General features: G+C 41.4%; 1 protein-coding gene across 1 annotated transcript in view; it reads left to right on the forward strand.

Moving 5' to 3' along the window:
* Positions 1-22552, forward strand: part of SPTBN5 (spectrin beta, non-erythrocytic 5) — a 104863-nt gene that overhangs the window by 15426 nt on the left and 66885 nt on the right. The window contains exons 10-30 of the mRNA XM_075152090.1: positions 223-423; positions 1597-1803; positions 2974-3165; positions 3893-4045; positions 4581-4711; positions 5955-6206; positions 6887-7174; positions 7838-8084; positions 8928-9067; positions 10058-10157; positions 10862-11032; positions 11125-11289; positions 12046-12272; positions 12840-13026; positions 14301-14501; positions 15676-15792; positions 16390-16553; positions 18220-18352; positions 19176-19321; positions 20054-20168; positions 22188-22298. Of these exons, the coding sequence (XP_075008191.1) occupies positions 223-423; positions 1597-1803; positions 2974-3165; positions 3893-4045; positions 4581-4711; positions 5955-6206; positions 6887-7174; positions 7838-8084; positions 8928-9067; positions 10058-10157; positions 10862-11032; positions 11125-11289; positions 12046-12272; positions 12840-13026; positions 14301-14501; positions 15676-15792; positions 16390-16553; positions 18220-18352; positions 19176-19321; positions 20054-20168; positions 22188-22298 (3648 nt within the window). The remainder of the gene's footprint in view (positions 1-222; positions 424-1596; positions 1804-2973; positions 3166-3892; positions 4046-4580; positions 4712-5954; positions 6207-6886; positions 7175-7837; positions 8085-8927; positions 9068-10057; positions 10158-10861; positions 11033-11124; positions 11290-12045; positions 12273-12839; positions 13027-14300; positions 14502-15675; positions 15793-16389; positions 16554-18219; positions 18353-19175; positions 19322-20053; positions 20169-22187; positions 22299-22552) is intronic.

Here is a 22552-nt window from a genome sequence, read left to right on the forward strand (position 1 = left end):
AAGACTGCATAACAAGCTTCATGTCAAAGGCAAAAAGCAGGACAGTAATTTGTGTGGGGGGAGCCAAGGGGAAATCATCTCAGGGCTCAGGGAAAAGTCGTAGGCATGGATAAGACACAGGGCTCTTGGAAACATATTACAGTAGCGGAGAATAGGACCCCCTCTTTGCTCTCAGCTGGTGGGGAGTGAGTTGTGCTGACATGTCTCCCATGCTTCTGCTAGGCTCTCGAAGCGGAGTGCAATTCCCACAGGGCCTTATGTGCAGATGTGATGAGGAGGGGCTGGGAGCTGAGCCAGAAGAACCCTGCACGCCAAGAAGACATTCTGAGGCAGACAAACAACCTCCAGAAGTTGTGGCAGCAGCTCCAAGATGAGGTGGCTGATCGCAAAAGCCGGCTGCAGGCAGCAGCTCTCATCAAACAGGTAAGCAGGACTCTGCTGTGGTGTGTGGTACGGGGGACATGGATGTGATTCTGCCCCATGCCCCTACATGCACGGCAAGAGTGGCAGGAAACCTTCAGGTGTTGGTCTTAAAAAAGATCTCCATCAGAGAAGTCTCAATCCTCCTGCAAGCCAGCCAGGCAGGAGATTTGAGCAGCTGGGGGTTGCTCTAAGTTAAAAATGCTAATGGAAAGAGTTCACATAATAGCGCTGATGCAGTCTTTTTTGAGGGTGGGATCAGGGTAGCTGTGTGACATTTTTCTAACATGAAAAAAAAAAATCCCAAAACCAACTACAAAAGAAACATGTCATAAGACTTGGATCGACCATGAACTTCCCAAAGCCTGGGAAACATTTGACCCTGCCATTCTGATCTACACTTTTACACCTACAAACATTCACACATCTGCAAATAAAGATCTTTTATAAAAGCAGCATTCACAAATCACATAACGTATAAGGTATTCTTACTCTCCCTTTCCTAAGTTTTTTGCTCAGTCTGTTGTTCCCATGAGACCTTGATCAAAACTTGACAGCGTTGTTCTTGACAAAGTCTAAATTCTCTCTTCTGTCTAATAAGTTTAATATCATTATGGTGGTTTAGTTCTTCTCCCTTTTTCCTTTACTACTATGGGTTTTCTTTTTTTCTGTTGTACCTTTATTTTATATCTCAAAATCTTTTTTTGCTTTTTTACAACCATAGCCAGGCACACTGCAAATTCTGGAAAAAAAGAAGAAAGCTTTTGTTGTAGACCAAGTTCATTGTTCATTGTTGGACTATTCCTTAGAACCTTTAGTAAATATCTGTTGGAATTACGTGCTGCCTGCCGATGTCGTACATTGTGGGTTTCTTTTACCACTGCCATTAAGCACCATAAGGTTTTAGTTAGTTAGGAGTTTTTAGAGAGTTATATAGGCAATTCTTGAATCTATTTACTCACTATGATTCTGTGAATTATCTGTGCTTGACGCAATCGTGAAATACATCACGGATTTAGAACTACCTTATTAATAGCTTTCACAACACCTGGAAGTAACCTTATAGCTACAGACCTAATGGCATTTCTGCCTTATTCATTATTTTCAAAAGAAGAAGGAGCTGGATATGACACTTTCAGGATGAAAACAAGTGTTTTCTTCCCTGTATTCCTTCAGTACTTTGCTGACATTGATGAAGCAAATTCATGGTTGCGAGAAAGGCAGCCCCTTCTTGCCAGCAAGGACTACGGAAAAGATGAATCGAGCGCCGAAGCGCTGTTGCATCGTCACTTGCGCCTGGAGAAGGAAATTGCAGCCTACTCCTCTGAGATGAGACGCCTGAAAGAGCAGGCTGACATTGCAGCAGAGCAAGCTCCAGCTGCAGTAAGTAGATGAGAGGTTATGTCACATTCTGTTGAAGAATATAAATTAAATGTTTTTTAATTATGTAAAATATTTTGATTTTGCCAGAACAGAATATTCCAAATGACCTGAACAAAAGCATTTTTTTAATTCAGAAGAAATTTTTCATTAGAATTGAGGCAAATTTTTAGATGACAAAGAAGTTCATTGGCCACTCATAGCCCACCTAGTTAGTGTTCTGTGAAATGCTAGAAATATGCTCGTCTATATTAGTTCCCTCTACTGGTCCTTACAAATACCTTCTCACTCTTTATTCTCGTAACATTATTCATTTCAATCAGCTTTAAAAAGCAGACATTTAATCTAAACATCTTTACAAATTCTTTCTGCATCCTAATGTAGTGATGAGCCATCCCACAGCTCCACGAGCAATTCACACCATCCCAGGATGGATGTTTAAGGCACATGGGATGAAGTTAACCTCTGCAGATGCCCCTCTTTTTCACTGACTAGAAAGGGAACTTTTGACTTGAGATCAGCTCATTTGGCAACAGAAGTCGGGGGAGACGAATGGCATATTTCATAGCTTGCTTCTTTCAGACTTCTATGATCTCTCAGTTTAGCCAAACCAGTTTGAGAGCTATGAGCACCACTCTGGGTCTTTACCTCATCATTCCAACATTAATTTTTATTAAAACAAAAATTGTATTGCTTTGTTATTAAACATGAAAAAGCATGTGACAAGATGGTATCAATGTGCAAATAAAAGCATTTATTCACTAGGGCACTCAGAGGCTTTGAAAGTGGAAATGTTCAGGTACTAAAATATCACCACAAATAGAACTGTGAGCATAGTCGATTCCTTGGTTTGTTGGTAATTTAAAAGTTAAAAAAAACAACACTCAACCTTGATGTGGGCAGAAAATGAGAATTTTTACTGAATCAATGTATTTTAAAATGAGCTAAATGAAACTTCTTCTTTAAACAAAACTAAAATACTTTTTCAGTTATTTGGTTCATTCCTTCAGAATAAAACAAAGGAAACAGATTCAAACAAATACTGGAAATGTTTTGTTTAAAGGGTCAGAGTGCTGTGATTTGAACTAGCAAGTCCAAATTTTCCTTCCATGTGAAATTTTTATCCAAATCAGAAATATTCACCCATTGATTCTGTTAAATTTTGCTTAACAGATGGTGAAGACAGAAGCCTCAAGTGACTTAAACCAAAAGACAACTAAGCTACCATTCAGTCGAACCTGGGCAACATCTGAAACTGCATTCCCTGGAACCTCCAGTCCAGATGTTCATTTTCTTCCAGAGAACATCTGGAAGACCCAAAATGAAATAGATTCACTCTATGAAAATCTACAGAGCATGGCTGAGGTATAGTATCCCCTCCAATGCTTTGCAGATCACAAAAACAGTCAAGTCTAAAGCAATGCAAAGTGAGGTCAAGTGCTGTGCCAGCTTCTGCTTTTCAGTTTAATAATGTGCCTCGATCCTGTGAAGTCCTGTGGGACTTCAAGGCTTGAGATTATCATTAAAGTTTTGTATCAAAACGCATTTTATGTTGGCAAACTTCCCATTTACCTTCTAGTCGTTTTACTTTACAAAGAGTGGATTCTTCTGTGCAATCTTTTTTTTTTTTTTCTCTAATGTTTGCTTGATGCAGCTCCTAAATCTTTGGGCTGGCTTACCTGATACAAGAAAAAATAAACCACCATAATCTGCATTCTCCATTTATTACTTTTCACTCCCACCTGCCGCAATCCTGCCCTAAAGACCAGCAAAAACGTATTGTATGGGACTTTTACATATTCCTGAGATTACTGAGGTAAATCTTCAGTCAGCAGCAGCAAGCAGCACAGCGGCCTTGCTGCCTGTCAGGGGCTGAGCACTCTCCAACTGCTTCTCTTATGCTTTTAAATCGCTGTTGCTCTGGGAAAAAGTATTGTGGTCTTAAGGTAACCTGTTCTCTTTCAGCAGTGTCTGGCAAAACTACTAAGCTACCACTTGTGTATTGCAGATTAAATGCAAGGATCTTTTTTTTTTTTCCTTCAAAAAACAAGGAGTTATTACAGCAATACTTAACTCTTCATCTTTTTTACAGGACAGAAAAAAGGCTCTGGAGGAGATGATCGGATATTACCGCTTCTGTAGCTCTTGCGAAGAATTTCAGTCATGGATGAAAGTTAAAGAGAACATTTTCCGGACTCTTCAGCCTCAAGCAGACAATGTGGAGGTCATGCAGCAGAAATACCAGGTACCCTGCTCACAGATGACACCTTTTAAATCAGACTGACCTTGGGAGAATAGATAAAGTTGAGAAATGAAGCTTTGAGAGTCTTTTCATTCATTTCAACTTATGGTGTCGTGCATAGATCAGATATTTCTTTCATATAAACTATGCCAAGCTTATTGAAGCTGATGTAATTATGTCCCTTTAACTTCTCTTGTGGATGTGGTATCCTGTACAAGTATCATGGTACTGAAGGACTCTTTTTGTGGTTTATCTTATGCCACTTGAAGAAAAATGCCAGATGATGAAAAAATCCTGCAGTGCACTTGCATCCCAGTGGAGTGAGACATAGGTGCATATGTGTAGTGTGCACACCAGGGGAGGTTGGGAGGGCTATAAGGGAACTACCTGCGCAGGTGTGTATGGTGTCAGCAGACAGGTAAATGGAGAAGCCAACTGTGAAAGTGGGCGATGAGTGGATATGACGAATTATTGAAAATCGTTTCCATAGAAATGGAAAAACCTCAAGTTCTGCATTCTTATATCTTTCCTATTTTAGAGCTTTTTAATGGAACTGGCTGCAGGCAAAAGCCAGCTGGGAGATATTGAAAACTTAGCCATTAAATATGGAAAGATCAGTCCCAGCAAATATTCTGAGATTCAGATTTGGCTGGAAGAGATCAACAGCAGGTAAAGATGCTACTGATAAAACAGAGGATTGTTTCATGGGGGCAACTGGAGGGCTGACCTTTCACGCCTGAGCTAGACTACACTGAGAGAATACCCGTGTGATAGATTTTTAATGCCCAGAATTGGCCGGAGGGAAGGGTTTCGCGTGCGGCTGAGGTTTGCTGTATTCAGGTGCGGCTATCGCCACCAAACAGGGACTGGGGCAGGGGCTGCTTCCTGGGGCCTGGGCTGAGCCTCGCAGCCGGGGCCTGTCCCACTGCCTCAGCCAGGGAGCAGGGCAGGCAGGGTGGGCAGCCCGTAGTCCCCATGGCCCGACTAGTCTGTGGTGAGGGGGCAGGGCTATGGACTGGCCGGGAAGCCCATTTTTGGTGTGAGGCCTAGGCCTGGGCCAGACTGTCAGGGCACACCGAGGGTCCGGCTGCTCCCTTTGGGATGTGGAGCCAGCATGGGCAGAGGGGCCTCAGCATGCAGGGCCAGTCCCACAGGGAGGCGAGCAGGGCAGGCCTGAGATGGTAGCCAGGGCCAGAGGTGAGTCCTAATCCTCAGAGCTGCCTGGCAGCCTGTCCCCACTGTCGGGGGGGGGAAGGGGGCAGCCCTCAGCTGCCCTCTAGGGTGGCCCTGAGCCTGGTGTCATGCCTCCAGGACTGGGGGGTGCTTGTAGGCCCCTGACACTGAGATATTTAAACTGCAGCAATTTGTGCGTGTGCGTTAAAGCACAACATGAATCCATCCACAAGTGACAGTGATGGATTCAGAGCAGTTCTGTCTCTATCGCACGGCAGCAGCTGATTTGGTTACTTAAACATCAGGATGAGGGTGCCGTTCACAAATATTGAAAGGAACATCAAACCCTGTTTGACTTCACCAAGTATGTTTAGTACCTGTTGTGTACATACTCCTGGCACCATGCCACCCAGCTGGAACTGAGAGGCACAGCCGGGTCCTGATTTTGAACACTGTTGTTTATTGGCATCATGTCCAGTGTGTTCTGGTCACCTGAGCAGGGTGCCCTTGCTTGAGATGGCACTGAGATGAACTTTGAGGCTGTGGGGGAGTGCTAGTGTTCACCCCTTCAGCCCACTTAAGTCCTGATGAAATCTTTACACAAGACTTTTTCTGAATAGAAAAAGGATATAGCTCATGTATAACAAAGGCTATAAATTGCATCCGCTCTTTAGGCGAAGGCAAGTTTTGGGGTAGTGACTGAGGCTAGATGCAAGTAATCAGGTTATCTCTCTCCAAGGTGGGAACGCATGGAAACTCTGAAGGAGGAGAAGGGCTCTGAGCTGATTGGAGTGGCTGATGTGAGGACGTTTCTTCAGGACTGTCAGAGCATAGGAGTACTACTGGAAGACAAGATGGTCCAACTCAGGGATCTGGAACCAGGGAACTCACCTGCTGGGCTGGAGTCAGACAAGCGCAAACTGTCTTCAGTTGAGAGAGAGGTCCTGGTGATAGAGAGGAAAATTGAATACTTGAGGAGTGTTGCAAAATCGTAAGGAACCTGCTCTTTGTTTCCATATTCTTTGCTAGTTCTCTAAGATCATGTTGTAAATTATGGCTGTAAAGACAATGAGCAGCTTGTGAAGTTTCTCTTGAAGTTTCTCTTTCTAGCAACCTGAAGAACTGACTTGCCTGCTGGATTGAGATCATCTCTCTTGAATATGGCTGGGTGATTGGTGAAGTGATTGCTTCCAGACTTCATTGTTGTAGGAGAATAAATACCACAGGATTGTTTGTGACTCTAACAAATTATCTCTACCTCTATTAATGAGAGTTACTTCCACATTTTGAACTAGGTATCATTTAGGTCCTGAAAGAGGGTAATCAGGGGAAGCAAGGATGAGGGAAGAAAGCAGAGAATTGTGCACAGGAGTTTGAATTTGAAATACAAATTTAAATTTTTTACTTCTTTAAGTTTTCTGTAGATTCACAATGGGAATGAATCATTGAACTACAACAGTGTTACCAGAGTCTTTCACAGGGATGCACTTTCTGCAGTACACCATATTCGCACCAATATTTCTTGCTAGTGTGGAGCATTTGTTGCCTTAGCTGACTTTCTTTTTAATGGAAGTGTAAATATCCAAATCTATTCCTTTTAAAGAGTATTGGCTCAATCTCTAAATGCCTGAAGTGTTCATCCAGTTGGATGTATTTTATTTCCTCTTGTAGGATTAAGGACACCAACCCTGCAGAGAGCAGGGCCATCACTGAGCAGGTGGAGAACATGGAGAGGCTTCTGGCAAAGCTAAAGCTGGAGACCCAAAAGAAGCGGGACATTCTGCAGCAGGCCCAAAATCAACAGTCATTCCTGCAAGACAGCCGCAGGCTATTGCTGTGGGCAGAAGGCATTCGGGAGAAACTGAGCAGTGAAGAAATGGGTGTGGACGTGGCTTCTGCAGAGCAATTGCTGAAGGAACATCAGGACCTGCTGAAAGAAATTAGGTCTCAGAAAGAAAGGTAGAGAGATTCTGTCAGGGTGGGCCGAGTGGGGTGATATGACAACAGTACTGTGAAGATGAAACATGTTCATCGTGTACATAAATTGTGTGTGAAAGTGATGCCAAGAGTTTATTCAAATGCTCTTGAAACTTAGTGTCAAAAGGAGACTGCAGAACACAGAATCCAGTTAGTTTTGCATACTTATCCTGTTGGCTGATGGAGGGGGAAGGAGGAGCTCTATGTTTGGAGCAGTGTTCCACAAGCTCTCCTGACACTCAGATAGTGCCATCTGCACTTTATTTCAGTTCCCCTAGTCCTGCCCTTTTCAGGCCTTATGCTTCCAGTTGCCATCATCTTCAGTTCTCCTTCTGCACTATTATAAAGTTCCAGATACTGAGTTGGCCCTCCTCTCTCTTCTAATGGGAAAGCCTGCTTATATGGGTTTTCAATCCAAATGGGGAAATCTCACCTACTGCCTCCAGCATGTATCCCTGAGCAAATAACCAGCTGCACTTCGTAGTGCACAACCATGGCTAGCAGGAAAAGAGTGAAAAGGAGGGAGGGAGGGAGGGAGGGAAGCTTAATGTTTAGGCACTGCCAAGAGAGCAAAAAGCTCTGATGAAAGAGAATTCGTATTCCCTCATGCAGTGAGGTCTCACTTTTCTTTTTTACTCTGGGAAGATTTGTGCAGCTGGAAGAGCTAGGGCGCAAAGTAATCCACAAACAACCCAGTAACAGCAGGACCGTAGATGTCTACCAGTCCATGGAGAGGCTTGCCGAGGAGAACAAAGAGCTGGAGAAAATGTGGGAACAGCGACGGAAAAAGCTGCAGGATGGCCTGGAATTGCAGAAGTTCAACAGGGAGGGAGACCGTATCAATGCAGCCCTCTCTGGCCATGAGGCCTTTCTCCGGGGGCATGACCTTGGGGTATGTACAGCAGCTGATTTTGTTTTCTCCTACTTTGTCTCCCCATCCAGGGAGTAGCAACAATTTTCTTAATTAGATCAGTTTCCTCATTCTTATGGTCATGGTATTTTAATACTTGGAAACTAGACTTTCAGGTTCTTATTACTCATCTTAATGAGAACAAAGCTCATTGTCTCTCAAAAAACATTTTAAAAACAGCTGGAGTTGTGATTTGTTGCTGTGTTTGTACATGTCAGATGGTTTATATACAATTGACTCATCAGTTTGGTGGCTAACCATTAAAAAAAAAAAGGTTTTGGCCTGAACATAATTAATATTTTTTTTGGTGAAGTAAAAATTTAAAAAATAAAGCTTTTTCTTTTCATTGAGTAGTTTAAAAACATTAAAGCAAGTGAAGGGAAAAAACAAATGCAGGCAATATTCACAAGATCAGTGACAGAGGAGGTTGTGGTATCTGACCATCTTTTATGTTTTCAGCTGAAACTGAAACTTCGATACTTTTGGGTCAACTAAGTGGAATAAAGTTTTACTTTGTTACGGCCTTTCATATTGCAAGTACCTAGATGTGTCAGAGTGCTGGCATAAATTCAGAATGCAGATTTCCTTAAAAGGTGAAAATGGAACCATAATGGAAACATAAAACAGAAGAATCAGATATGACACAAACCTAAACACTTGCTGCTTGTTTGTAGCCCTGAACATCCTTAGGCACATGCAAAACGTACACTCTATCTCCTGCCTGAAAAAGAAGGGGGAAAATAAGTTCCAAAATTTTTTTTCACTGCTACAGAAACAACATATGACCAAGAAAAAACTTCATCAAATTTTCTTTATTAAATGCAGGACCATGTAGATGCTGTTCGAAGCCTGCTGAAGCAACATCAGGAATTTGAACAATTGCTGATGGCACTGAAGAGACGAATTGAAGCACTTAATGAAAATGGGGTGAACCTAATAGAGAGCAGGCACTTTGCGTCTCACGTGTGAGTCCAAAATCCTTCCTTTTTTATGTAGCTTTAATAAACGATCCAGTGTGATTAGGGTGAGATGAAAAACTTTCACTGAGTCAGGATTTAGTTGACCTCCAAGCTGTGATCTGCTGGATGGGGGGGGGGGGGGAAGGGATTTTTTTTTTTAAAAATACAGACTTCCTGTGCTCTCAGGACAAATAAGCTAAATGCTTTAGGTTAAAAGTGGCATTTGACAGAACGCTTGAATAATTCGCCTTGTATCATAAGTTACATACAGTGTTAAAACTTCTTTAAACTCATTAAATGCATGCATAAAACAAATTTTCCTTCATTTATCGGTATCACATATTAGAATTAATGTTTGTTTTTAAAAAGTTACAGAAGACTTCACAAGGAAATAACTCATCAGGAGCAGCTCCTTCATGTTTTTGTCAAAGCTGAACTGTCATCTGTAATTTCTTTACTGTGCTAGAGCCACTACAATCTAGTAAGGGGACCCCTGCATAAGCAAGAATTAGAAATATAGGGTCAGAATGGACCTCTTGGATCAAAAAGACCGTGTTCTTGTGATCACAAGTGGTAATGTCTCGAAAATTCCCTCCATAAATTTATAAAACTGCTCTTAAAATCTGATTTCTTGCCAGCACTGCTACCATTAGAAGGCCATTCCAGAGCCTCATTGCACTCAATCACAGAGAAAATTATTAGTTAAGGTGGAATATTTGGGAAAGAGAGGGGGGTCTGGGTGTTTTAGACAAACATACATGACTGCCATTCACTAACGTAAGACAGCCATACAAAAGGAAAATCCAGAGCAGCTGGCAAGCAATAGCTGCTTTCCAGATGAGCCCAGCATGGTCAGGGGACAGGGCCATATACCCCTTTGTCCTGTCAACAGAGGTGTTGAACTAGATTCCATTTATATCATAGCCATGACTACAGTACAACCAAGGGGAACCAGTATGACTAGTACTGCATTGGACTTCCTGTTTTTCTTGGTAGTATTGAACAGAGAATGGTCACTCTCCGGCGAAGGTGGGAGCGGCTGATACAAAGCAATGCCGAGAGAAAACAGAGGTTGTTCGATTCCCTACAGCTGCAGGTAAAAGGACTGATACTGCAGATTTGGTCAGGCATGCGTGAAGTAGTTTTACCCTTTGTCTTAATATGGGACAAATCTCAAACTGCTGAGCATTCCTACTGCAGCTCACTTTCTCTTTGGCTATGAGACAGAGAATATCCCTTTCCAGGGAGCAGGTGATGCATTGGTGAAAAATCTCACAAAGCCATAACCATAGCAAAATACCAAAACAAAAATGGAGATATTGAATGAAAGGTATCAACAGAATGTTTTGTCTACTGGATAAATTTATTCTGCTCATTACTTATTGTTGTTCTGGGTCTTAATAATTTGGCAAAGTTACTTACCGTAACTGTACTTTTGGTACCAAATTTAGCTTTCAGTGCTGAGATACGAAGTTATACTGGAGGATTGGACCACTTATGGTTAAAATAGTCTATCAACAATGCAAACCTTCACTGACAATTAAAAGCAACAGATTAGTAAATGTGGTAAAAAAGGGACTAAGATATTACCCTGAGGGCTTAAAAACTCATCAATGGTTCAAGATCATACCTCTTCAATTAAGAGTGTTGATTATGCAGAACAACTTTTATATGAAAATATATCACATTTCCTAACTCTTAGCAAAAAAAAATCAGGGCTTGATCCTAACAGCAAGGATGCACCGCAAACCCACACAGAATCAGAAGTTAAATCAATTTAATCCTGTTTGTTTCTGTAAGGAGTTTAATCGTGATGCTGCTGAGATTTTGATATGGATGGAAGAGAAGTACAAGATTGCATCAGATGAATCCTATCGTGATCCAACAAATGTTCTACGCAAACTGAAGTGGCATGAGGCTGCTGAGAAGGAAATGATGGCTAATGAGGAGCACTTTGCAACACTGATAAAGGTGAAGGCAGTTTTGGAGCTAAGTCTTGCATCTTGTCCCAAACTTCATAGATGCTGATCTGCTCAAAAAAATGATGTGCTGTGTTTCTCCAGAAGGGAAATCAACTGATCCAAGAGAACCATTATGCCGCAGTTTCCATCCAGGAGAAGATGTCAGAGCTTCAAAAGAAGTGGAAGAAATTGTATGGCAAGATGATAGAGCGAGGTGACAAGCTGAGACAAGCTGGGCAGCAAGAACAGCTCATGGAACTGCTGCAGGTCAGCAGGTGGTGGGCAACAGAGGGGAGGAATGGCCTAGGAGCCTGGTTCCTCTGTTGTGTGGGCCTCACAAAAAAGGACAGAATACCATTCAGATAAAAGTGTTTTTTAAGGTGTCCATTTTGTTTACAGTCTCAGGAGAGAAAACCCAACATAACGCTGACCAAGCTCACTCCAAAGCTATGAGCAGGATAACAGTGCCAGCACAGCACCAAGACGCAAAGCTGTTGAACTCAGGCTCAGCACTGCATCTGTGTGGCCATCCTGTATTGGGAAAACAATGAAAACTCTCTGCATGGGTCAATGCTGTGCAAACATAACTGCTTGCTGGGAGTCAGTTTGGGGGTTGGAGGCATGGCACTGTATTAAGTACATTGTCATCCAGGCAAATTGTATAAGAGGAATAATGTGCTGTGAAGCTGTTTCGATACCAGTATGTCATGGAACCGCTGTTGTAGCTACAATCTGAAGCCTTTGCAGATTGTTTGACTGTTTTGTATTATGTCACTGAAGATAGGTCAAAGGGACTGTTTTTAATGATGTGCTTTAGTGTCTCAGAGAGAAGAGTACTCCAAAATAGTGTGCAAAACAAATTATTCCCAGGAGATGCCTCTTAGAGACACCTGGCCATCATATTGCCAAGAAAGGACGTATGGATTTAAAAATTGTGTCCAGGAAGCTGTCATGGGAGGGGCTGAATGAAAGAAAATTATGTTGAAAGGTCAGTATGAGTGTGCCGTAATCTTTTGCTGGCAGGATGCCAAAAAGAAGATAGAGAAAATTGAGAAAGTTCTTCAGGAATCTGAGACAGGCCATGATCTGCGCTCCAGCCGTGATCTACTCAAGCAGCACAGACAGCTGGAAAATGAGACACGTGAGCTGGCAGAGAAGATGAACTCTATTGTATCTCATGCGAGGAAAATGGCCACCAATCACTTTGACTCCCAGAGGATTCTGGATGAAACACAGAAATATCTGAAAAGGTGAGGTGTCACTCTCTTTTTGTCTCCACCCCTTGTGACAAATAGCATTTTTTGTTCAACCTTCTAGAAAACGTCTTTTGGTTGATTAGGTTTAACCCATATTCAGGAATGATTTCTTCTCCCAGTTGTACCACAACTGTGCTTTGATCTGCACCTACACAGCTGCCTGTTGACCCACCTCAACCTTTATTACTGGACCTTGCTCCCTGCCTGCTGCACTCCTCCTCTAGGCCTTTGCTTATCCATAGGTCATTCACTGCTTTCTAAGAGGTGCAGTGATCCAGCATTCAATAGTGACTAGTTCCTTAAAACATCACAGGACAAGCCTAGAACTTCAAAAGTGTAAATCACTTTTCCTCTGCTTACGTTCAGTGTTATCGTATAAGTCTACTTGCCAAAAGTAGCCTTCCGGAGAAGGGATTCTTGTATGTGCAGCCAGCACTAACCATTGAAATTTAATTGCAAAGTGTCCACTGTTTTTAATCTTCACAGTGGTATCATAGCCTAATTTGCTTGGCAGAATCAGGATAAAGCTTTGTTTTAACATATTTAATGGATGACCCCTAGGTTTGAATCTTTGCAAGCACCTCTCGATGAGAGGCGTAAGTTGCTGGAAGCTGCAGTGGATCTCTATGAGTTCTACCATTATCATGACATGGAACTGAACTGGATTAATGAGCGATTGCCTATTGCCCATTCCACCAACTGTGGGAAGTCCTTGGATGTGGCTCAAAGCCTGTTGCAAAAACACAAGGTAACTCGTTTAATCAAGTGTATTATAGCACGTTGGCACATTGCATTTCACCTCAGCCGGCAAACCAGCACCTGCACAGTTGTCCTTTACCTTCAGGAAGGCCGTTGCAAGCAAAATGTATTGCCACACTTTCAATGAGTACATTCACTGCTTCCAGCACTAGCCCAGCTAAAATGGTTCCAGTGGATTGAGACAAGTCAGCAATGTGGTGATGATTTTCAGAGCAAACATGAAATTCCTGTGGGAACTGCAAAATTTCTCATATTTTGCAGTATTATTATTCTGAGAAATTTTGTAGCTCTTCCCATTAAAAGTGGGTGTACCTCACACTAAATAGAAAAAAAATGAGGTTTTTGCTTTGTGAGTTGATCTGGGTTGAATATTTTGACTGCTATATGCTCACCCTATTTTAGTTCTATGCTTACTGCTTCGTTACACATGCAGTCTTGAGGTATGTGCACGCTAGATTCTCTAGGAGAGCATATAACAGCCATTTAATGTTTATTCTAGTTCTGTACTGCTTGTAAAATGGTTTGAACAAGCGACAGTCAATATATTTATAAAGACAAGTTTACACTGATTTCTGGAGAGTTGGATTCCTTGTGGCAGTTCCTCACAGCCAGAGGGGCACCTCAGAGCTGCCCTGCACCACAGGCAACATTGGATTTTGCAGCACCTGGATTGCAAGTTCTATGAGAAAGGTTATAAGACCAGTGGGGAGGCTTCATGGAGCAGGAGTCTAATGATTTTCATGGTACTGTTGACAATGTCTCTCTTCCCATCATCCTCCAGCCCATTCATCTTCTGGGATATTTTATTCTCCCATCAGCACCTCAATACTCTTTTCTGAATCCCTCAGTTTTGTGTCTCATCCCTTGTCCTGCTCCATCTCCCAAACCTCCCTGGCTGCTGGGCAGGGGAAGGGGCAGGTGAATGGTAAGGAGAAGGGGTAGAACCAGGCCAGAGCACCAGACTGAGGACTCCGGTGAGTAACGCTGAGGGTGTAGGGAACGTAAGGGATGTCTGCTACCACCTTACAGACCCTTATCTCCTCCCTCAATGGTAGCACCAAGAACAGAGCGTTATACAAACGGGGCTGGGACCAGTGGCTGGGGCTGCAGCTGTTGTGGAAACAGACAGTCCTTATGCCCACTGGCTATACTCTACCCACCGTCACCAGCTGCCAGTTTTGTGTAGGACAAGGAGCATATAGAATTTCTTTGTCCTCACATACCCTTCCTTTATTCTTATATTTTCTTCTATCTCATTCCCAGGAACTGCAGGCAGAAGTGAATGCCCACAAACAGCAAGTGCAGCGGGTCCTGGATAAAGGAAAGACAATGATTGTAGGCCAGCACCCATCAGCTCAGAAAATAAGTGAGAAATGCCATGAGCTTGTGACTGCCTGGCAAGGCTTGGAGAAGGCCTGTGAGGAAAGGATGAAGCAGCTGCAGCACTCAGTTGGCTTCCAGGAGGTACAAATTACAGCAAAGTGCTTACCCAGTAGCTTCTTCAGACAAACAAGAGGACCAAAGTTTTAAAGTGAATAACAAAACAGCTTTGCTGGGACTGGTATTCACTTCAGTTGCCTGAGGCCAGACTGATGGGAATGGAGGGCTGGGTTGCGTAGCTGAATGCAGCCCCTACTCTAGAGCTGCTGCTCTAGAGGTTTGCCTTGGACTCCGTACCTATCCGTTATGGTTGTGTGTAGAACACACATTTCTCCTAGTAGTAGCTCCTTTCTCAATATCTTTATACAGCCTCAGGCTTTGACTGAAGTAATGCAATAGATCCTGAACTGGCCCTTCATATTGGAGAATTATGACAAGGAAATCAGAAGAGAAGGGATCGCTTGTGCCATCCAATCTTTGCCTGTTCCAGGCAACAAAATGATACTGAGAAACTGATAACACTCTTTCACTCTCAGAGTGAGTTAGGACTTTGGGCTTTATTATTTTCAACAGGATACTGGACCTTTATGTTTAGCCTGTTTAAAAAAAAAATTGCATACAAATATTTATCTCGATAATCCAAATTTTCTGTCATCAGTGGGTCATGTAGGAGTGCAGTTATTCAGATAACACATGCAGTTTTGTAGCCATAAACAGCATTTGCACAGACTTCACAGGCCCACCTAAAGTATGTTCCCTGGGGACTTCGCTTATCTGGCTCTTATTTCCTCCATCTATAAAAACAGCTGTCCATACTATAGGCTTTATGAAGCCTGATTTTTATAGGTGATTTGAACTTCTCAGGAAGGGGAAGGAGAAACATCACAATGCTATTATAAAGTTAGCCCCTACCCTTAGCGAATAAGGTAAAGGAAGAGTCAAGTAAGGATAGTGATGTGAAGAAAGAAAATTGAGACAACTTGAAACTTACTGCCAGAGCTTTGATGCCTGGAGAAGGCCTTAGTTATCCTACACTGAAGTCTTCCATCTGTGGCCTACTTCACCTTCGTATGATTTTACAGAACAACAGTGTGGAATAGTAGTTCTTGGAATTAAATATTCTTTATTTGTTATTTAATAAAATATCACTGTAAATCTTACAGTGCACCCTCCATTTAGAATTTATTAGGTCAAAAAAATGGCACAAGTATTTTGAAAGTTGAGGTAGAAACTAATTTGCTTTCTCTTTAACTGGTAGTTTTTAATGAATACTTCAGACCTGGAGGCTTGGATAGCAGAAAAACACCCACTTGTGACAAGCAAGGACTATGGTAAGGATGAAGATGGAACACTGAAACTCCTCAAGAAACATAAGGTATTTTTCTGCTTAAGTTCTGTACAGTGGCCTGATCTTCCGGTCTGTCTGCGGCTGTAAAATTTTCTATCTCATTGTACTTAACTGTCCAGCCATCTACAAGGTATTTCACATTGATGTACGTCTACATGTGAATGGACTGATAAAAGAGGTCAAAGCAGCTTACTAATATGGTTGGAAAAAATGTAGTTTGGAGAATGGTGAATATTCTCATCTTGTTTTTTTAAGGCCAAAACTGACTCTGATCTGATACCTGCTTTTCAGTCTCAACAGATGCATGCAGAAGCCTTATTTTTTTTCCTAGAATCAAAGATAGATAGAGTATTATTCCAGGAATACTTTTCTCTGCCTAATAATGGATCAGGAATTTCTAATTGTCTTTATTCACCTAACTTATTTGAATTTCTGTACACTTTTTTTCCAAAAAATTTTGCTAGAAAATGATCTAAAATTGATCAAGTCTTGGAAATGTCACATGCTTCCAGAAAGTTTTCCTCCTCTTTTAATGTCTCAATGGCTACACTATAGGCTGGTGCAAAAGTTCAAACAGTGGATATCTTGGACAACTGGCTTTCAATCCACTCTTTTCTCTGCCAGGCACTGGAGCATGAGATTGCTATTTACCAAAATTTGATGAAGGAACTGAGTGAAAGTGCCCAAACTCTTCCTCTTGTGGGCTCCATCCAGTATGTTGAGGTTGATGCGCCAAAGGAACAAGTTCATTCAAGACTCCAGGAGTTGCAGGAACTAGCAGCAGCAAGGTATAAACTAGAACTGCCCCTTGGATCCTAGGTTTGATTCAAAGCCCACTGAAGTCAATAAAGGATATATCCAGTTACCTCACTGGAATTTAGATCATATCCATTATCTTCTCTTTTTTCAATTGTACTTAGGAAATTGCTTGTTTCTGTATTAGAATTCTATGCACCTATGAGCTTTTCATTATTGCTAAGCAAGAACTCTACATTTTATTCAGGGATTTTTGCTACATATTAAGGATTTGAAGTCCCCAAATTTTCTTTTTACCCTTCATCATCCTCCTGTAAAATGACTTAAGATTCCGGATTCTGACTTGCTTTTGTAGTATTTGCTCTCAAAAGGAAAAAAAAATGTTTTTAAAATGTTTCCTTAATGTTGCTTGAAAATTATATAATTCATTACATAGCAGAAGGGACACAATTACTGTTACACTTATCTTTATGCCCAGTGGCTGTGCTAGTATAGGAAGGATTTTATTCTTGATTCATTTATTTTTCATTTCGCTTCCTTTCTGTTATTGTTACAGTAAAATGTTTACAACAGGACAGTTTGCTTGTACACAGGGTTTTTAAACACTTCTGGTTTCTTGTCAGGAAGGAACAAATGTCTGAACAGTTTAGGTTTTTCCTTCACAAAAATTTCACTCAGAAAAGGAATGGGTCTCTGCATGTAGAGTAACAAATAAATGAATCTGAATACTAGAATAATTAAGCCTAGAGGAAATGCTGGTATTTTACCTTTTGTTTTTATTCTTATTTACAATTAAAAAGTAAAAGCATCAATAGAAAATCCTGTGAATGAAAAGTTCAGAAAAAGAAATACTCAATCTAGAAATATCAAAACACTTGTGTGTGTTGAACACAGAAATGTGTGTTCATTCATGCTTAATGTTAACCTGGGTCTTATGGTGCCTTATTGGTGCCCTGGTTTGTACCTCTGATCTGCATTCTCCTTGGAGGGCTGGACTCTCTCAGCAGGCTACATCTCTTGTGATGAGCATTTGTGATTCAAACAGGGAAGCCAGGTTCATCTTTCCTGGAGTATTTGCGCAATGGTCAGGCAGTGTTAGCAGATGGAAAATTGGTATTTAGTTTACTGTGGAAGGCCTGTAACATGTCAGGCTGTATTATAAGATACTCTAGACGATGAGAAATATGCAGCACGTTGCAGCAATTTTGCTGAACAGGCAATATAAACAGAATTGCATAAAATGGCTTTCATAGCACTTGCCTTCCTGGTGCACCATCCTCAGTTAGAAAGATTTCCTTCTCATTTTCATAAGTACTACAATTATCATTAGAAAGACAGATCAGGACAGATCTGGAAAAAAATGAAGGATATTCTCATGGGAAGGAAAAAAACAAACAAACAAAAAATAAACAACAAAACAAACAAAAAAAACCACAAAAAAAAACCAACCCACAAAACCAGGGAGAGAGCTCAGCTAGGCACAGAGCTTTTCTGGGAAACTCAGCCAATGGGTCTGACCTGGCTGACAGCTGTCATCCTACAAACGTAATTTCCAATCTTGAGAAATAAAGTCAGCTCTTTCATTAACGAGTTTTGATGGTGAGAGGTTTTGGGAATTAATAGGAAGAAAGTTACTGATTGCCCCCATCTTATATTCCCTTGGTCTAATTGTATTGTCTTGTCTTCTTCCCCCAACAGAAGGAAGAAGCTGGATGAGACTCTTGTCTTGCACGAGTTTCTACGAGAATATGAAGATCTGCAATACTGGATCACTCAGCAGAAACAAACAGCCAGCTCTGAAGACTATGGAAATTATTATGAACATGTCTTGGTGAGTTTTTTGAGTAACAGATCGAAAATCAACCAAACTGTATGTAGTGAGAGTGTAAAAAGATTCTAAGGTTGTCCTTGAAAACTTATAAGAGAGAATAAGAAATAAATATAAATAACTGGGAGACAGGAAGAGAAAAGGGTGAAGAGTGGGTGGGAAGGATTGACTCGTTATGACAGGCAGGCAGCATTGCCTAACACTTACATCCTGTTACTATGGGGGCTGAGCTGCGTGAAACAACTGCATGCTAAAATGTCTATGCCTTCAGAGAGCAACTCCTTTCTATTTTTAGTAACCAGATATTTCAGTGTGGTGTCCATTAAGGATTTTTTTCATCACAGATGCTGATGTACGGACACCTACAGCTATACCTCTTCACACGGCACAGAAACTAATCTAATGTCAGCCCGTTAGAAATCAATAGCCATTCAGAATCCTCATTTTTATAATTTATTTCAAAATATCTTGTGTCCTAAGTCTTAAAATTGGACTACATTATTCAGTTATAGTACTGAATACGCATTTGCATTCATGAAGTGAAAACATATCATTTAATCATTGAAATTCATTGTACATTGAATGTTTGTTTCCATACCTGGTAATAATGTTTCTGCCTCCCATCTGCATCACAAACCTCATGTTTTGCTGATAGTTTATAGCTCCTCCTGGTCTTTGGAGGTAAAATCCAGTCATTCTCTGCAGTTTTTCCATCTCCAAATATGATGAGCTTATTACTTGTCTTTTGGCTGTGCTGTGATAGGTATGTTTGGGAAAAGAGAGCACTCAAAATGCATTTTTGCTATTGTTGTTTTCCCTTCAAAAGCAACTTTGTGCCAAATATGACACGTTCCAACACCAGTTGGAAGCAGCTGGGAAAAGAGTTGTGGCTTGCCAGCAGCTGGCAGACAACTTGCTGAACTGTGGGCATTCCGAGTCCCGGGAAATTCGTCAGAAGCAGAAAGAGCTAAGGTAGGAGACTTGTGTTAGCTCTATAATGCTTTGTCCTTTCAATTCACTCTCGAGGAGGAAGTGAGAAGGAATTAGAAAAGGAGAAGGCATGTCCTCCCAATTGTCTAATTGCAAAATATGTGGTTTGCTCACTGATACAGAGCTGCTGACATGCCTCATTTAAAAATAGACTACTATAATGCAGACATTATCTGCTTGCTGATTTGGCTTCCTGTAGCTTGCATCAGAGGTGCTTTACAAGTAAAGGATGAGTGAACTTCCTTTGCCCTTTGAAACAGGATCACCTAACTGAAAGGCTAGGAGTTTAGTTGCTTCTTTATTGCTTCCGATTTTCGAGTTCGAATCCCATGACTCTGCAGAACAACGTTAATATGTTCTGAGTTTTTTGTGTCTGGCATCAGTCCAAACTGTCCCAAAAGAGAAGCCTTGAAGGAATAGTAGGGTCTGACTCAGTACTTCAAGACCTGCATATAAAACCTGAAAAGCATATTGGAGAGGGGCACCCTTTTATAAGGACCATCTATGTAAGTGCCTGCAGCAGACAGGAGGACATGGACAGAATAGGATGAGAGACATGCTGCCCCTCAGAGAATCACTCCAACAGAATTTAATGGCAGGAATGAAAAACAAAGTAAGAGGAGGTCTTGTTTTCAGTCTTTCTTCAGACTGTTAATCTCCTCTACTCCTAGTTTGAATGTTTTACATGGTTCTTTTCCCCATACTCCCTTGTAGGAATTCCTGGGAGGAGCTGTTGGAAATTACCAGATTACGAGGTGAGCGGCTGAGAGATGCTGAGGCGATTCACAAATGTTACCAAGATCTGACAGATGCTCTGGCCCATATTGAGGTAAAAAATAATGGGAAAGTCTCATATAATGAGAACTTCATTCCAGCTTAATTTGTGGAGTATTCTTATGATTCTCAATGTGCTTACTGCTGACTTCTAAAAAAAATCTCAGTAAGAAACCTGTGTGATTACTCAAAGTGTTTAAAAAAAAAAAATCCTGGATAATCCTTAGACGCCTGACCGGTCACCTTATGAAACCAGGTGCAGCTAGAATTGCTGATCTGTGGGATAAGCCGAGAAGACCAGGGCTTGAACCAAGTTGTTTCACAGTGCAATGCATATAGTAATGTTGTTTGCAGTCATCGGGCCTGACTAAGAAACTGTTTACTGCGTCACTGTGCTGCTTCTTTGTACACCACTGCAGCGTTATGTGCTGAAGAAAGAACTGTCTTCTGAAAAAGGCATTTGTCTGGATTACAGTGACCATTAGCCTGGAAGGTTGTCAGGTAATCATGTGACCTGATGTGAAAAGCTGGGCCAAAAATCTTTTCCTCTCGTTTCAGTGCCCAGTACTGGCAATAATTTCAAACAGTCTCAGTATAAAAACTGGGGGTAGAAGTCCAAATAAAAGTCTTCAGGCTTCTGTTTTATCTGAACATCCTGAAGAATTTCATGGAGAAACCACATCCTTGCTGTAATGAGTGGTGTGCTTTCCCTAATGCAGATGTGTACAAGAGGCAGCGACCCAACAGAGCTTCCACCGTTTGCAAGGCAACAGGGCTTTGTTAGGTTACATGTGGTAGATATTCTACTTGCTTGAGCTGGCAGAGGCTGCCTTATTCAACTATGTTATTCCTGTTTTCTTTCCCTGTTGTGAATGGAAAATCAAACCTCATAATATTTCACTGTATACTAGATGGGGTTTTCAGAACCTGGTGCATATTTAACTTCAATGATGAAGTAGTTAATTCTGCGGCAGTGACAAGTGATAGTTCAGAAACACTTCACAGACCAGCTGTTGGTTTATCCCCATGCTGAGTTTGGCCCAGGCAACCAATATATCCAATACTCACTTCCAATACACACAACCAATACTTCCAATACACACTTCTTGCATCACATCTTGTTAATAAGCTTTACTATTGAGTGGGAGAGCAATTCAGTCATCTTGCCCATCCCTTCCTGTGTACCCTGGTCAGATGTCTACCAGGGAAAGCCATTTCTCATAGGAACATAGTACTAGAAGATCTTGCTTAAGTCACCAACTCCAGTGCCATCATATCATAGGCAACTACAACATGCATCTCCTTTTACAGCACCTTACCAAGGTGCGTTGTTGGTACCCCAAACCAGCCTGTGAATCTGTTACAGAAATGCACTTCTCCAATGGTTAGAAATGTTCTTCTAATTTTCACCTAAATTGACCTGGAGCAAGTTTCTAATAATTTTATTCTAGCAACAGTGTTATCCTCCAGCTGAAGTGCCTTTTCTTTTTGCTTGCTGTGTTCCCAGTGCGTGGCTGTGTAACAACTAAATCCCCTCAGAACCTTTGTTGAGCTAAATAAATGTTTAAGTCTCCTTTTATGTGATGGTTTCTCCATTTCTCTCATCTTTACAGTAACCTTTCTTTGCATATATGCTATTTTTTAACTCATCTTTCCTGAGCATATGTCACTAAATTTTTATCCAAAGATGGTTCACAGATAGACCACCTGTATCCCAAAGAATGGCCTGAAACTGTTGGTTGTTAATGCTACTTTAAGAATTCACTATATGTCACTGCAGTAGTTATTCAAGACTGATTCCCAACTCAAAGCCTGTAAGACATTCTCCTGTATTGTCTGATCAAGGAAAGTTGGGTCCAGTTGGGTAGTTTAATCACTAAGATACTTACAAATGAGTTACTAGGACAGACGTACTTCTCTTCCAGCTTCCTTTTACCTATCATAGTTGAGTAGCCCAGGACGTCCTTAACTGTGCAGAATGAGTTGCACTACACAAAATGACTATAGTAGGCTTGTAGTGTGTTTTGCTTGGAAGTAGAAAGTAACAAAGCTTTCTGTGATTTCTTCCTTCTAGGAGAAGTCCAAAAGTATTCCAGATGATGTTGCTAAGGACATGAGAGGTGTGCAAACCCAGCTCCGGAACCATGTGGCCCTGGAGCATGAGCTCTCTGGGAATGAGCAGCAGGTAATGAAAGTCATTTGTGGTCTTTAATGTGTAGCCAAAATTCAAGTTTCCAAGACAATCATAGTAATAATTTGGTATTGTGAATCAAATTATTACAGGATCTCTGTGAGAGCCTGGAAAACTCTAAGGATCTTCCTTAGTCTTCTGCTTTTTTAATATGTTCAAGGTTTGATGGCAATGATCAAGTAGGTCATTTAAAACATTACAAATAAGGGACATATTATAATGAGCGCTGACTATTGAAGTGATTCACA

Source organism: Calonectris borealis, chromosome 5, assembly GCF_964195595.1.
Source record: "Calonectris borealis chromosome 5, bCalBor7.hap1.2, whole genome shotgun sequence".
NCBI classification, from domain to species: Eukaryota; Metazoa; Chordata; class Aves; order Procellariiformes; family Procellariidae; genus Calonectris; species Calonectris borealis.